The sequence below is a fragment of the Actinia tenebrosa genome, unplaced genomic scaffold, assembly GCF_029948245.1.
Source record: "Actinia tenebrosa isolate PJP-AT-01 unplaced genomic scaffold, QUT_ActTen_1.0 PGA_scaffold11__36_contigs__length_13525064, whole genome shotgun sequence".
Classification (NCBI taxonomy): Eukaryota; Metazoa; Cnidaria; class Anthozoa; order Actiniaria; family Actiniidae; genus Actinia; species Actinia tenebrosa.
Window position 1 is genome coordinate 1,180,521 of NW_028292571.1, and position 17,785 is coordinate 1,198,305.

The 17,785-nt window shown below is 37.8% G+C and overlaps 1 protein-coding gene across 1 annotated transcript; it reads left to right on the forward strand.

The window, feature by feature from the left end:
* The first annotated feature begins 5,950 nt into the window (after positions 1 to 5,950).
* Positions 5,951 to 15,841, forward strand: LOC116297966 (putative glycoprotein hormone G protein-coupled receptor). Its single transcript, XM_089027161.1, is given in 10 exon segments — positions 5,951 to 6,181; positions 8,552 to 8,623; positions 8,711 to 8,779; positions 9,929 to 10,006; positions 11,564 to 11,629; positions 12,123 to 12,197; positions 12,859 to 12,930; positions 13,322 to 13,396; positions 13,643 to 15,641; positions 15,643 to 15,841. Coding segments are annotated over 10 exon segments (2,778 nt in total). The 5' UTR covers positions 5,951 to 5,987; the 3' UTR covers positions 15,721 to 15,841.
* The last annotated feature ends 1,944 nt before the right edge of the window (positions 15,842 to 17,785 follow it).

The window sequence follows — 17,785 nt, forward strand, 5'->3', positions numbered from 1 at the left end:
AATTGCAATATGCATCTCATTAGGTATTTGTATAAATGTATAAATGTATACTACAACGTTTCTGCAATCGAGTGTGTGTATATATATATATATATATATATATATACACACACACATATATATATATATACACACATATATAAATATAATGAATGAATGAATCTTTATTAAGGCAAATTCAACAAACGCGAAAAAATTCAACAAACGTGAAAACGCGATATACACTCAATTGCAGGAAGGTTGTAGTATACATTTATGCATATATACGAATATCCGTATGAGATGCAAAAATGAAAGAACTCCTAAAATATGATCGTGTATATATTGTTATAAAATCCATGAATAATTAATTAGGGTTTTGACCAATCAACTTTATGAAACCAATTCTCCCAGGCAGCTTGTAAACTCCATACAAACCTAAAGCACGGGGAGGGCTTGAAGAGCTGGCAGGGAAAGCTAGGGTAGCCTGCGTCGCATCCGGAATTTTCTTCAGGCTAAGCTAGGGGTGAATGAATCAACACAATGAAAATGCAAATTAGTTACAACCACTAGTGGTTGTTACAAAAACAGTATACTACCACTAGTGGTTGTTACAAAAACAGTACACAACACCTAGCTTGAACTGTAAGAAATTAGCATAATCATTACTGTGACTTAAAATGAATAAGGAAAAAATGGCTACATGTACAAGACATTTTGATTTATTTAATTCTTCAAAGTTCAACAATTACTTTTTAGTTCTTCAAACTTTAACACCAAAAATTTTTACAACCAATAAACACACAGTTTTGAAACATTGGTCTTATTTTAGTAGGACGAGTTGAAGTAGACGTGCTACTTCGTGCGCTGAAATTTGAATTCAAACTACAATCATTCCTAACAATTCATCTGGTACATCGAAATTTCCAAATTCATCAGATAAAGAATCTTCGTTCTTGTTGATTTGCTCATTTATTTCTGACAAGTTCCCGTTCAATACCGAGGATCCAGATTGTCCTAAGACATCACTAGGGATATCTAGCATTCTTAGCAATTCATCTGATATGTCAAAATTAACAGATTCTTCGAGAAAAAAAACCTCCAATTTCCCACTACTTTGCGTTTCCTTCTTTTCTATGAAGCCTTTATTAGATATAGTGGACTTTGGTGCTCCTAGGACATTACTAACAAATGTTGTCTGTTCATCACTAGCCTTCTCATAGCGAAATAAAGAATTGGATTTATGCCCTGTGCGTTCACGGATTTGTTTCTCATTTACTGAATTTTGGAAAAGCCGAGTAGCGCATGATATTCGCAAACAGTGCGAGGTTTTTCTCTTCAACCCTGCTCTAGCACATAATTTATCAGGCAATATCTTATTCAAGCTATTTATACCAATTGCACTCTTTTCATAACCGAAAGAGCCGTTACGTTGTGGCCTAAAATAAAACGCATCTGGTTTTTTCCTTTACTCATTCAGTGATTTTGCTTAGATACAATCTATACAGGCTTTGTAAACAACGCGAATGAATCTCTCCAATTTCATGGCACTTGTGCTGAATTACTCTCCAGCTGGTTTTCAAATCTTTTAATCCGCTGTGGAAAGTTTTGGATACTCTTTCATCAAATATTATGAAATCTTTTAAGATAATGTTACAAACTCTGAGAAGCCTATGTTCACTTGATCTCAGTCCAAAAAGCTTGCCATTATAGAAAAAGGCACTCAGGTGTATTATTGCCCAGCAATCCTTTTCGCCATAACAGATCTTCCTCTTCTAGTGTAACTTCATTTCGGACATCTTTCTTAGTCTTAAGATCCACGCCATTTTTAGTTGCATCTCTCATCTCGCCATCCATAACTTTGCGAAATAATGCAAACCTAAAGAAAGAGGGGAAAACATAATGAATAAATCAGCTTTCGTTACTTACTTATTTCCCTTAGGACTTTTTAGTCTTAAAATCTTGAAGTAGATAGACAAAGTATAGCTCACCTTTTATCATTCTTGTTCAGTGGATTTAAGCCACTTTTGTCGTTTAAATACCTCTTCAGACCACAAATGAGAACATATGATGTTCTTGGTGGATATCTTTCACCACTCTTTCACTTCTTCCAAAAAGCGAGTAAGCCATAAGTTCAACGTCTCAGAATTCATGCAATGCAATGGTGTAGACAATTCTTCGATTTTGGACATGTATCAAGAACAACTGAACTTAATTGCAGATTTTTAGGAGTTTTATCGCGTCTACACGTTTGCCATTCTTCGAAGAGCTTCACAGCCCATTTTGTGTTGTTTTGAGTATTCTTTGGTACAGTATTTTCGACTAAACGATATTCTTCATCCTCTGTCAAAGGCTCTCGGAATCTTCCACCGCCTTCCATCGCTAGCTGTTGTAAACGAGGACTACAAGACCAACCCTTAGTAAAACTGACGTGTTTCATATTCATGCATGACATCTAACACCCTTTATGAAGCAACCATTATTGAGTAGGATTTGGTTTTATATTCAACAAATCCCAAATGATATTGTTCTCAATGTCAATTCATATCTCGATCCCTTAATTCCTTCTGAGTCCCACAAGAATTTCTAATTATTTATTCATTTCATAAGTCGTTTACAACATTCGCGTCCGTGTTGTATCAGATCTACAATCACTCACACTCGCCTACGGCTCGTGATCGTAAATCTGATACAACACGGCCACTCATATTGTATATATTACAAAGTTAACAAAAACACTTGTATGTTTTACTTTGATGCAAGACACGTCAAATACATAAGGTTTTTAAGTATCAGACGTTAATTAATTATATTTATTTATGTATTTCACTTTTCTCCAATATATATTCGATATATATTCAATAACATCTCATTGCGCATCTCATATCATATTTTTTATATTCTTTAGGGATACAACTCAAAAAATATATAATATAAAAATACAATATCTCGAAAAATATTACTTTTTGAAGTATGAATGAACGGGTAAAGAGTTTTCATGTTTTTGCATCTAATGAGATATATTTGTATATATGTATAAATGTATACTACATCCTTCCTGCAATCGAGTGTATACACCTAATTGAAAAAACGTAGTCGGATTCGAGAAGGTCATATCATCGAAGTTAAGACCGAAAAGGATTTTGGGTACTCCGAAATGTGTATTATATTTGCATATAGACATGTAAAAATGCACAGTAGAGCAAAGTCGGTTGACCTAGATTAACAACATGCCAAAGCCATGATGCATAAAATGTGCACAGGAAGGGAAAACTGCAATGGCATAATTGTTTGTCTTCCCATGCTCCCCTTCGGTCTTAGCTTTGATGATATAACCTTTTTTGAACCCGATAACGTTTGTTTAATTAGGTGTATGCATACAAACACTAGCGTAGGGAGAGTGGGAATACCGGGGGTGGGGGAGATTTTGGGTATTATAGAGTTTACGGACTTAATACATACACGTAGGATTTAACATTTATCGCAATATCATTATACACAGTATATACTTATTCGTACATTTATAGTATATTAATATTAATTTGGAACCCAGTTTATGTATCGATGATTAAGTGCAATTTGCAAAACAGGTGGAACTGAAGTAAAACATAAGTTATTTGCCGTAGTAAAGTCGGTCCTGATTGGAAAAACCTGTGCTCGTGGCCTTGAAAATGTGCCTCAGCCTAACGGCCTCTCGAGAACAGCCTTTTCCCTGTCCGGATCAACTTTAGGATGGTAAATAATGCCAGTAACATATTTGTGCATAGAATTAGTCACTACAGACACTCAATGTGAGTGGTAAAACACGGAAACGGAAAGTGCAGAAAGCGCGGAAGGTGTGGAAAGCTAGTGCGGAAAGTGTGGAAAGCTAGTGTGGAAAGTGAGGAAAGTGAGGAGAGTGTGGAAAGTGAGGAAAGTGAAGAAAGTGTGGAAAGTGCGGAAAGTGCGGAAGGTGTGGAAAGTGCAGAAGGTGTGGAAAGTGAGGAAAGTGCGGAAGGTGTGGAAAGTTAGGAAAGTGTGGAAAGTGTGGCAGACGTTTAATTTGTGTGAAGAACGAAAGTAAATAGTCAATTTGATCGATGTTAGTTTAATATACATCACATGTACATCTGTATATGATGAAGTGTATCTTAACGTTCTTTGTTTCAGCTTTGATCTGTTTAGGGTTTTTTTCTTTTTTTTTCTTTTTTTCCCCTATACTTTTTTTCTGTTCGAGTTTCTCATTGGATTCCTTTACAGTACGGACAAATAAATAAACAACAACTTTGAGCTGTTGTCCCAGATTTGACAGATACTATTGCTTTTTCCATTTCCGTTTTGTGTGCTAGTGTTGTAAACGTCACGAGCGTTACATCTTTTTTTTTAAGAACATGGCATCGGGAAAACCTGATGACACTACGGTTTGCGGACACAGGTATTCAGACGCAAGCAAGAGAGAGGGGGAAGTGTGAGAAAAATGATAAAAGAAAAATGAAAAAAAGAAAAGATATCGATAAATAAAATGAATAAGATATATACGTAAATATTAAGGCAGCATTAGATTGACGAGTGGAAGGGGTACGTGGAAAGTGGATAAAAATAGTCGAGCGTACACATGAAAAAATATGGATATGTATCGTAGATTAGGTAGCAATGGTAGTACAGTAAATGTAAAAGTAGACCGTACAATGTACATTAGTTGGATTGGGAATAGAAACGTTATGATTGAACGTTACGGAACATGAGCTCATGCGTCGCGACGGTGTGTTGGTGAATATATATCATTTTATTATCAAATACGAAGGCTCTGGGATAGTCGTTCGTTAGTGTTTATCATCCAAGGAAACAAAGTAGAGGTCAGCATTCGACCTACACTTTTAAGTATATTAAAAGTATATTGCTTGCAAGAAAATGCATTTTTCAAAAATGAAGTTGAAAAATATTTGAAAAGTTTCGACAAAAAGTCGTTGTTTTGAGAGCATGAAGCCGACAAAAAAAAATTAAAAAAAGATTAAACACCGAAGGTCTTCACATGGTATCGCAAAAAATACCCTATTTTTCTCTGTTCTTGGCTAGTTAATAGAAATATCTACTAAGAATAATTTTTTTTGCAAGAAAAGGGATTTTTATCGTTATTTAGTGCGCTAACTTACCTTTTATCACAAAAAAGAAAACTACCCTTATCCGCCATCTTTTTTTAAATTCTTGCATAGCTAAAATCCTGTAGAAAGCCAGCCACTGGCCGATTTGATCACGTGACCTCTTAGTGCAAGTCGTCTATCGCATACTTGAACTGCATTATTTGCATTATTACATTCGTTTGCGCTTGTTAAGTACCCCGTTTAGTGCCAGTGATGTCCCGCCATTTTCCCCAGAGATTTCCCGCCTTGTTCCCAGAGATTTCGCTCCTTAGTTATTTCTGAGATTTCCTTTGAATCCAGGACCAAACTTGTGTGTAAATAGTTCAAGGTGAACGACGGTTCTTTTTCGTCACGCGTTCGCGCGGATGGAAAATGTGTAGTACTACTCATACGCGTGAAACAGTTTGCGTTTTGTTTTTGCTTTCGTAATTGTTACAAGCAAAAAATCTTTATTAGCCGAGTATAAATGATACAAGAAGAATGTGCTTATGAATACCGTGGTTGCTTTGTTTCGTCCCTCGCACCAGAAAAGAAAAGAAAGATAGATACTTTAGCCCGTTGTAGAATAGTAAACCATTGCATCCAACAAAGTTCATAAACTCTAGGCTGACAATGATACTCACAGTGCAAAACTAACAAACTCTAAACCAAATGACAGCCGAGGTTAGTTTTTGATCAAATAGGACTGAAGATGTGAATTAAAACAGACATTCTACCTCCTGTTTGCTATTTAAAGTAGCTTCGTCAATCTAGATCAAGTGACTTTATACTTATCTGACATCCTGAATGACAGACGTCAGAGATCATGTTTCAAACAAAGGCCAGTATTTGATCTTGTGCGGCAAGGGTTATATATTAGCTAACAACGCCTCATGCGGTAAAGAAACCATGCAAGGCAGAGGCATATGTCCTCGTCTTCTTGACGTCTTGTTTCTTCTGGTTCTCTGTTTGATATCATCTGTCTGTACAGCCAAGAATAATGCCTGTAGCAAGTGTTCCTGTAATCCGAATGGGTTGGTAAGCTGTTTTGATCTGGAAGAGTTTCCTCCTATTGCAACATTTCCAAGAAACACTACGACATTGTAAGTAGATTCCTTAACCCCATACTTAGATATGACTGAATTTAATACGAGTAAAACTAAATTCTTATAACATTCTAAACAAAAATATTCACTACTTCAAAGTACTTTATTTTAATTCCAAAAGGAATCCTTCCTGATCCAAAACCTATAATCTGCAGTTACTCGTTCGTAAATGGCATGTTTACGGTAATCTTTGAACTTTGGAGGAGTCTATCTAAGCAACCCTTACGGACATTCCTTCCAAGAGATGGCTCGCGTATCGCAACTTGTGTTTCGTAACATAGAAAGTATTCCTTCATGTTTGTAATCCTTATGTAAACTATTTTGCATCCGGAATGTCTTCAAGTTTCTTTTCGAATGTCCATAAGTCACTGTAAAATACATGAATGAAAACAACTAAGAGAGTAAAAAAATCACTATAGAATAAATGAATGAAAACAAATAGCAGGTAAAAGAACGAAACTTTTTTTACTGTAGCTAAGCGAAATATAGTTGCTCTTTTAGCGAAAACAGATGTTTATATTTTAGAATGTGTAGCTATGAATATAGTGTTTATATTTTGTTCTCGATTCCAATCTTATTCGAATCAAAATCAAGTTCCATATCGATTGAAGACTCGTGGAGAAGTCACACAAAATTAAGGTATTGATAAGATAATAAGATTGGGTAGAAGATGGGAAAGAACTCAGAGGAAAAAACGTGTTAGTGTGCAGAATGAAATAGCAAGAAAAATATCTATCTAAATTGCACGATAAAACCATATGATTTACTTTTAATGATATACATGAAAAAATTGAAAAGCAAAATGAAGTATTTTTTGAAGAAAAAGCAAAAATCTCAAGAAAAAGCTATGAGCGCGCGCTCGATGACGTTATGATTGCTTCAAAAACGAGCGAGCTCTCTTCAACCAAAAATTTGTTCAAAAACACTGTAACTTTTTCAACAACTTCCAAGTGAAAAATTGAGAAAGTCCAAGAAAACTGAAAAATTCGCTTGTCACATTATGTGACTTATGCAGTGATCTTTTCATGATTTTCGTGCATAGTTCTATAAGCAGGGCGAAAAAGTTATTTAAAAGTCTAGCGATGTATATTCTTATGCGAGTACTGTACACCGCTTCACGAGATCACGATAATTTTAGCATCATAATTTTACCAGATGTTCTTCGATTTCATATCAACTGACTTACATCTTCTTAATCAAACACACAAACTGCGAGTGACATTTATATTATAAATTAAGTTACTGACTTAAAAATTGGTTTCTAATGATCAGCGAGAACGTTTTGTCTTTTGTTAATTCAACTTGTGTTTTCCCACGGAGGGAAACGAGGTTTTTAATTTCCAGTAAGCAGCGTAGTGCCCCAAAAAAATAAATAGGGTTACTTTTCTCTTGATTTCTCTGAAGTTTTAGAAAAATAAAGAGGGAAAAGATATCCAGAAAGGATGAAGTGAAACCACGCCTCAAGAACGAGCAAACATTATTAGCACAAAATATTTCGGGATTAAAATCTAAACTCGTTTGAAACTTTTATATATTGGCTATAAGTTTCACTGCAACATCTTCGACGGCGCACCTCGTGTGCAATGATAGCTGGATCAAAAGCGCAATCAGGAAGATGATGAAAAAAATCAAAGAACAAATCCTAATAAAAGGCCACCTTTTGCATCGTTTTTACTACGACTACATGAATGCCTTGCACTACTTCTTCTTCCTAGTTGATTAGCACCATTTTTTTAAAACTATTGTCATGAGCAAATAAAAATTTAACTACATTATGCTTGGCATAATAAAAACCGGATAGCAAATTTGAACTCTGAGTTCGTGACAAAAGATCCATGACGTACATCCAGATAGCCGTAATTATAACGTTGTTTACTAATACAGGCTTTGAAGCATTATTTCTTAATTCCTCTCTTTTGAAAGATAGTCTTTCCGTGCCGAACAGAACGAGATAGAATAACACTGAATTAGCATCTGTCAGAAAAGATTTATTTTGTACAACGACTGTTTAGTGGCTTCCGCTTGGAACTACAAACACGTACTGTCAATAACGAATCAATACATTCGAATGTCCTATGATTTATGCTCGCAATTCGGCAGCTGTGTTGGTACCATATCTTTTTCATTTTCTAAACGTAAAAAGGTGTTCTATTTTGGTGTTATACTGATCTGTACTCACTTCGGCAACGCATGACCGACCAATCAACCGACCGACCGACCGACCACGAACCGACCGGCTGACTAACAAACTTACTGTCGACTGACTCACTGATTTATAAATCGAGCGATCGTTCGTTTGATTGGCTATTTAATATGATGCATGTTGGCGATGTTTTATACTGAACTCGAAAGTACCTTATCTTTCAGGTATGTGTCCAATTCAGGAGAGATATCTATCCCCTCTAACATACTACAACACCTGGACGAATTGAAATATTTGTAAGTATTGTGCGGGAAATATTTTTGTTTGTTACTCTGCAAACAAACGTTTCTCTTGAAAACTTCTTTCTTTTCTTTCTTTTCAAGAACGTTGAATAACAATAGAATCAAAAACATCACTAAATTTAGAGTCAACAATGGATATTCCAGTGTGATGTAAGTATGCCGTAAAGTAATCATGGTTTCTAATGGCAATCTTCCAACCTTTGCAAGATTATGTAAAAGTTGGCGTTCACGGAAACTTTCTAAAGTAGTAAAATCGGTGTGTGTGTGTGTGTGTGTAGGGGGAGGGGGGAAGGGGCATGTCAAATTACCTAATGGGGGGGGGGGGGGGGACACTACCGCAATAATGTTAATTTTCCAACGGTAGCCACCCAACCCTGAGATGTTACCAGCGATGTTGCCCTTGCTTGGAAACTAGGTAATGACATCATTACCGCACGGCATAATCAGCGGATATTGAATTGTGAGTAATTCTGTCTGCGTGGGTGTTTCAAGTAGAATACCCATGATCTATATTCCGAGAAGGATAAACTAATGACTAGCGGTTGCTAGTTAGGACTGCATGGGTGTGTTTAATACCACAAGTTAGTAACAAGGAAGCTTAAACGACGCGTAAAAGGAAACCTAAACGCAAATCTTAAAAACGGAAATGTACTGACGTTCAATGCTTTACTCTTACGAAGGACTGATATCCGATCGCTAAACGTACGACAGTACAGTTCCAAACGATTTCGAACAATGTTTCACGATAACAAATTTTCTAAGGATTGGCAAGGTAGTTTTGAAAAAATAAAACGATAAAAATTAGGCGGGTCAAGGTGCCTGTCAAATATCAAATTTTTGAACCCAAAAGACCGATCGTAAAGTGTGACCTCTGGTGTAGTCAGTGTGTACTTAACGTTTTTGGCTATGATCGAAGTAAAACTTTCAAGGGATGCAGAAGTAAACTATCCTGCGTAGCGGCCCAAATTGGGTAGAAGGGAGATGGAGACCTTTGGAGGAGCGGTCGAGGGGGAATGGGACCCCAAAATGCGTTTCTATACGCAGGCTAGAATCATGACAATCATGACAATCATATTCACATATTTGAATGTTACTCCAATATTAGAAAAAACTTTTTTTACTACGTCTGCTGCCCAGAAGTGGTCATGTTGCCATGCATAGCGAAACATTTGTTGGTCCCTACCCCCCCCCCCCCAAGGTTGCTCTGTCGCCCATGGGGTATGTATAAACATCTTCTAAAATCCTATGTATTTTATATGTCATTACTTATCTCTTTTTCTTATTTTATATCGGCTTTAGAACTCTAAGTTATACTCACAACATCATAGAGACCATTGAAAATGGCGCCTTTGATGACCTTCAACAGCTTTCTCTATTGTAAGTCAGACAACCATGCTATTTATATTCACGATGAATATATATATTTATATATAAACTATATGCACGATATCTTTAACAGAACATATTCTTGCATGAGGTTAATTTTGTCAAGATGATGTTAGTATAGGGGACGATTTACAACAACGATATTTCGCGATACGACTTGTCTAATTTTTAATACATATACGAGTCGACCTTTCACGCAACCGCGTATCGCGAAAAACCGTCGTCGCGAATCATCCATGTAGCATCAACTTCAAGACATTGTGCATGCGAAACCATATTTTATCTTTTCAAAATCCTTAATAACTTTTTTAAGTAATAAGATAACCGGCCCCCATTCGTAATCTCACTCTCGGTTGGATCGACATTTTGCGCACAAGCACACATGCATCCCGTGAAACATGTGTGGTTCACTCATGAGTTCACCAACTACATAAGGGGTCAGTGATTTATACTAACTCCGGAAGTGTTAGAATTGGAATCGCAATCTTAGTTGTTTTCTTATTTTCTCTTAGTTGGAGTTCTGTTATATGTGCGCTCCATACACCCCACCCCCACCCCCACCCCCACTCTTTAAAAAGTGGTCTATCGTCCTGTCTAAACTTGATAACTAAAACGTAGGAAGCGACGGAAGCAAAGCCATTATGAAACGTCGTGTCCATGTAGGTATTATGTTCATCATTTTTCAGTTGACTTTCACTAAGCTGCATGCCCTTACGATTCTAATTCTGATTCTGATTCCTATTCCGATGCTCGGACCAATGAGCTAGCGCTCTGACTATAATAAATAACCGGCAATTAGTATAGGTAATAGGACTATACATGCTGTCCAATAAGGAAATAATTGGAGGAAACAATTTCGGGGAGAACTGACAAAATTGGAAGAGGCCGATAGGCTGAGTCCAATTTGGCAGTCAGAGAATTCTTTTGAATTCAATTTCCAAATTGAAGAGATAACGAGCTAAAAACTAATGTGAGCTACGTCGGTGTTTCTAATGAAACAGTAATGATAAAAAAGTAAATTATACACCGTGAAAAGATGATCAAAAAACTTACTGACGTTTCGGACGCTACTCCTTCGTCGGAGTAAAAGAGCTCTTTAACTCCGACGAAGGACTAGCTTCCGAAACGTCGGTAAGTTTTTTCATCTTTTCACGGTGTATAATTTACCTTTCTATCATTACTATTTCCGAATTGGACAGACATGTAGCCCTATTGCAGATTAATTATATCATCCCAAACTATACTAGACTATAGTAGACTGATTCCATAAGTCATAGTTTCCCTTGAAAGAATGCAAATGGAAACGATCCAAATTAATCTTTAATTTGGACAGGAAAGAGAATTTGAAAATAATACAATATTTGCTCATATGGAATTATAGAGTAATAATACAATTAATAGTAGTATCGTTAAAGGAACAACATGGTTTGTTTGGTTCATCTATTACTGATAATACTCCTGGGGTAGCCAAGAGTATACATCACTATATACATGTTCACTTTTTCATATTATTCTTATGCATGCTATTAACATTATCTTTTATTCCAGGGACCTTTCAAATAACAGACTGAAAGAAATTCCTATCTTTAACAAAAAGTCTTCAATTACCAAACTGTAAGTAACGATCATAGGGGGGAGGGGCGCTTAATCATACTCGTCGGCTGCATATATCATATTTACCATGCAGCATTGTGATTGCCTTGGTTGTATGTGGTGTTTGTGTTTGTTCGTGGTTGTCATGGCCTGGTGCCTCCGTTGCCCACGATCTTCTCTGATTTTAAACCACAGCGCTGCATGTGACAATATATTCCAGTTGCCTCTTATTTATTCATTCATTCATCCATCCATCCATCCATCCATCCATCCATCCATCCACCCACCCACCCACCCACCCACCCACCCACCCACCCATCCATCCATCCACGCACCCACCCACCCACCCATCCATCCATCCATCCATTCATCCATCCATCCATCCATCCATCCATCCATCCATCCATTCATTTATTTATTTATTTATTTATTTATTTATTTATTTATTTATTTATTTATTCGTCAGTGAGGGATTTTCATATTATCTGTTTACATCGTTATTTTCGTTATTTAGTTATCTGCGTGGAAACCCTGGAATAACCAAATTATCCAGACAGAGCCTAGAGAATTTACCGCTGCTCGAAAGTCTGTAAGTCATAATATCTGTACTTAGCAGTTTTAATCCATAATAATTTAATTATCTAATTATCTAAGGGGTGGTATGAGTAATACAGGACAAAGAGGTACCCAAATTGTTATGCAAAGACTGTCACGCAAAGACTGGGTGTGACTTAATGTACTGAGTCAATAGTCGAATTAGAAATTAGAGAAATATAGATACAAAATACAGAGAAACCAAGTGAAGAAACGGAGAGAGAGAGAGAGAGAGAGAGAGAGAGAGAGAGAGAGAGAGAGAGAGAGAGAGAGAGAGAGAGAGAGAGAGAGAAAAACTCCAGAAGCTGAGGCGTCGTTTGGACTTCGGACGGCCGATCCGCCCATATGCAGAGGGGTTGGACACGGCGCGCGAGGCATGACGGTAGTGAAGCTGACCAATTAGAAACCTCTTTTTCTAAAGTGGGGGAAATGATCCTACTAGGTGTAGGATTCATTCTTTAAGAACTCTTTTGGCTAGTCCGAAGGCATCAGGGGAGAAAATATTCTATCTAGTTTGTTGTTTGGTTCATGGTCATCATGGTTATGTTTTGTTGTTTATATACTATCTAGAGCAGATTCCTTTCCATTACAAAGGAAAGTGGCTGATTTGGTCGTTTCTAATCTAATTGTACGTCTGGTGTCTGGTTTGTTATTAGGTTCATGGAGAGTACAGGGATCCAACAAATACCAGCTGGGATATTTAGAAAGAATTCAAGACTTATCAGCTTGTAAGGATGTAATTTCCACGCGTTCTTGCCTTTAATTTCGATTCACCTGTTCGGCGCTGGCCGTCAGGGTTATAAATATTGTTACGGTATTTAAACCAAGAAGTTCGTTCTCAGCATATTTCCGTACGAATGTACTGACTTTTAAATAAATCATTTCTTTATGATTTATTTAGTTAGCTCTCTAAGTACAAGCAAAATATCATTTTCCTAACTTGATTTAAGCTTTCCTTACTGCTGTTTAGAGAGCTAGGGCCGAAAAGATGAATCCCCTGATTTCCTAGTTTTAACTTTGATGTTCAAGTCATTCTGTTATTCTGCCGCTCTGTCCTGAGCTACACAGAGCAAGTCTGTTCAGTTATTAAGTCAATGTTTATATGATGTATTTTTACAGGTATTTCAATAAAACCAACACACTTGAACAGATTAATGAAGATGCTTTCGATGAAGATTCGCCTCTCAAAACATTGTAAGTTCAATTACGACTTTGGCGCCGCGCATTGTTTTTGATTCACTGCGCATGCCCAGCCGATACCTTATGAAAAATTGCTGCAACATTCATGGTGTTTTGAGCAAGGGGATTTTTGGCTTTTTCAGTCAAATCTCTTTTTGCTGTAAAAATGAATAAATACATTCTAACTTGCAAAACATTGCCCTTGAGATAATATGAGTATTAACATTATTTATCATAGTATTTTTTGTTATTGATCGTTAGAGTACTGGATGAGACCAGCGTCACATCTTTACCAAGCCGTGGTCTCAAGAATCTTCATGTTCTAAGTCTAAAGAAGGTCCCTGATCTGTGGCAGCTCCCTCAACTGGATAGTATACGCGAGGTTTACCTGAGCTCTTATAATGGATTTTTGTGTTGTGAATTTGAAAGTGGAAAAAAGTACGGCAAAGATTGTACGATGCAAAAACCTTCAACAGAAAAAAACAACGCTCGAACAACAGCCTCTACTACGTCTGGTTTTGACGGTGGCACGTACCCATCGACTCAACCTCACACTACGTCTGGATTTGGTGGGGGAGGCTTCCCTGGTGGAGGAGGCTTCCCTGGTGGTGGTTCAAATCCATCGACTCAACCCCACACTACATCTGGATTTGGTGGGGGAGGCTTCCCTGGTGGAGGAGGCTTTCCTGGCGGTGGTTCAAATCCATCGACTCAACCTCACACTACGTCTGGATTTGGTGGGGGAGGCTTCCCTGGTGGAGGAGGTTTTCCTGGCGGTGGTTCAAATCCATCGACTCAACCTCACACTACATCTGGATTTGGTGGGGGAGGCTTCCCTGGGGGAGGAGGCTTTCCTGGCGGTGGTTCAAATCCATCGACTCAACCTCACACTACATCTGGATTTGGTGGGGGAGGCTTCCCTGATGGAGGTACACAGTTTTTTACCAACCAATTCACTATTCCTGATATTCCAAATGTACACATGAGTACAGCGGATCCACCGTCTCTCATACCACATAGTAACAATACCCCGAATGGGACGCACTTTCATCAATGTTCAAAGATTCCCGTAAAATGCGTTCCAAAAAGTGACGCCTTTCATCCATGTGAAGACATCATGGGGCATGTTTTGCTGACGGTGGTATCTGGAATGGTAGGTGGGGTAGCGTTGGTTGCGAACCTTGTTGTAGCACTCGTACTTTTGACGAGCCAGCGACGTCGAAACGTCACCAGATTCTTGATGTGTAATTTGGCCTTTTCTGACTTCGTCCTCGGCCTCTACATCTTCATACTAACGTGCGTTTCCGTAGCAACGCACGGAGAATACCACAACTATGTTCAACAATGGCAAAACGGAGCAGGCTGCAAAATATTGGGGTTCTTGGCCGTCTTTTCATCTGAGCTCTCTCTGTTCACACTAGTCATGATGACTATCGAACGCTTCTATGCCATTGTGTATGCCATGCACATGAACACCCGGCTATCGTTTCGCAAAACAGTTCGCTGCATGATTGTTGGTTGGATATTCGCATTGGCCATGGCTGCAATACCTCTAACAGGCGTAAGCGGTTACAGCAAAGTTGCAATCTGTCTTCCTTTTGATGTCTCTGATCCTGTTTCTACTGGTTATGTAGCTTTCCTTCTGCTAGTTAACGGTGCCTCTTTCGTATCCGTGGTGTACTTATACTCCAGAATGTTGTACGTGGTTATGAGCGGGGGAGATATGGAGGGAGCTCCAAAGAGGAATGACAGCAAAGTCGCTAAAAGAATGGCCATACTTGTCTTCACGGATATGCTATGCTGGGCACCCATCGCATTTTTTGGTCTATTGGCTGCTTTTGGACAAACACTACTCACTGTTACTCAATCGAAGATCCTGCTCGTTTTCTTTTTTCCTATTAACTGTATCTGCAATCCGTTTCTTTACGCTTTCTTCACCAAGACTTTCAAGAGAGAGTTATTTACGGCTCTAAGTCGCATCGGGTTCTGCAAGTTTAAAGCGCTCAAGTACAACGGAACCCTAAGTTCGTTTTTGTACTCCAGATCGGCGCGTCGCCATCAGTCCACAGTCAACGAAAACTCCACGCCTAAAGTAAAACATGGATCTACTATGTCTTTGAGACAAAGCAACCTGGAGTTGTACACAAAAGAATCGAAAGCAGAAAAAGGCGAAAACCTGAATGGGATCAGTAACGCTGGATTCATCCCAGGACATGAGGAGATAAAAACAAGCCCGGGGACTGTACGATATGTTGTCAGCGCTACGGGGAGTGACCAAGTATTCTTCCCCACCACACCTCATGCTACAGAAAACAAACATTCACCAAAGTCTATCATAAAAAAGAATTCCACCACCGACAACCCCCACCGCGGGGTTTTCTCTAAAGATGACGCACAATTGGCTGGTAGTGATGCACTTGAGAAGAATTCTACGGCAAACTCACCACCACTACAGGAAAAGAGAGTAAAAAAGGTTTCCATCGTAGACTCTCAGCGTGGAGGTTTCCCTAAAGATGACATACAATTGGTCGAACGCGATGCACTTGAAAAAAATAAGGAAAATAAAAAAGATACGACCGACGTACCAGACAAGAAAAGTAAAAAGGTCTCCATTGTGGACTCCACCGTGGAGGAGTGAAACTACTTACTTGAATCTTGTCTTTAATGATAATTAAAATGATACATTAGGTTCAAGTTAAAGCAATGGTCCACGATAAAAAAGGATCCCATTTCATTCATTTAGATGGAGGGTACTGTAGAGACCTGTTAAAATGTTCAATACTGGATGTTTAATTTCTGTTGTATTCCCAACAAAATAAAACGGCAACAGACACTTTTTAATTTTAATAAAACCCCTCCGAAACAACCTCTGGGCTGATCAAAGTCAGGGCACAGCTGACTCACAGAACAATCCCCGAAACAACCTCTGGACTGATCAAAGTCAGGGCACAGCTGACTCACAGAACAAGCCCCGAAACAACCTCTGGAATGATCAAATTCAGGGAACAGCCGACTCACAGAACAAACCCTGAAACAACCTCTGGACTGATCAAAGTCAGGGCACAGCTGACTCACAGATCAAATCAGAGTTTGAAAATGGGAGACCGGTCTCTGGTGGTCAAGTTGCTTAACATATCATAATTCATTCAACATTGCATCCATGATAGCATATATAGTCATGCATGAATCTCTAATAATGATTTTTTTTAAATTTGACATCAGGTTAGAGTGCAAACAATATAACCGTGAAACTTTAGTAATACTAAATAGGACAATTTCATGCAAATTCCATTGTTTTCTATTGTTTAATTAGCACTATTTTGTACTATTTAGTAATTAGTGTTGCATGGATTAATTGTTTACACTCTACTGGGAAACCAAATAGAGTGATTTTCCTTGGTGTACTTATAGAGTGTATAGTAGATCTTCTTTTGTGTCTATTTGACTGTTATACTCTAATTGACTACTAGAAACTGTTTAACAGTCCGAGATATCACTTTATCTCATGCCGTCTAGTATTTTATACTAGCTAGTCAAATATCAATGATATTTGAAGGACAGGAAATTAAAATAGCAGACACAGAGTGAAATCTTGGCCAGTTATAGATGATCCATTGCTGAATCATTAAAAAAAAACAGGAAAAAAAGGCCATTATGATGTTATTTATTTATCAGAACTTTCTGTTTAGTATATACAAGTCCAGTTTATTTTCTTTATAAAATATGTACTTCCACTTAAATATAAAATTGTTTCAGCATAATTCTCAAACTGCGACAGCTGCAGTAAGATAGAAGAGGAAAGACCACAAAATGTAATTAAGAACTTTAAAAAATCATGAACTGTAGAAACTAGATTCAAAGAGCTTTGACCTTTCTATTAACAAAACATGTATAATTCATATATATAGTTGGGAAATGATGTAGACCCTTTCATTAATGAAACATGTATAATTCTTACATATAGTTGGGAAATGATGTGGATTGCAAAACTAAATAAGTAAAATTATTGAAATTCAGAGAGTACGCTCTTATCAAGACTTATGTACATTCCTTTGACTTAACGTTGTTGTTTGATCGGCTTCATCCTTATGCACCTAGACAGAAAAGGATCATTGGGATAATTAATTCACAGTTGCTAGCTGCCGCATATGTTATCTAACACGTCTTGAGCTCGCTGTTTTCGATACCATTTAATTTGCTAATACCATGCCTCGAGCATACGGTGAAGATTTAAACTGGCGAGCAATTTGGATGACACAAGTTCTGGGTAATCTACTCATTATCCTTTTCGGTCTAGGCGTGTAGGGATGATCCGATCAATGACAACGTTTAGTCAAAGGACTGTATACAGCAAACTATTTCAAGGAAGGTTGGTGAAGGTTTTGTTGCATGTTGCTTACTAAA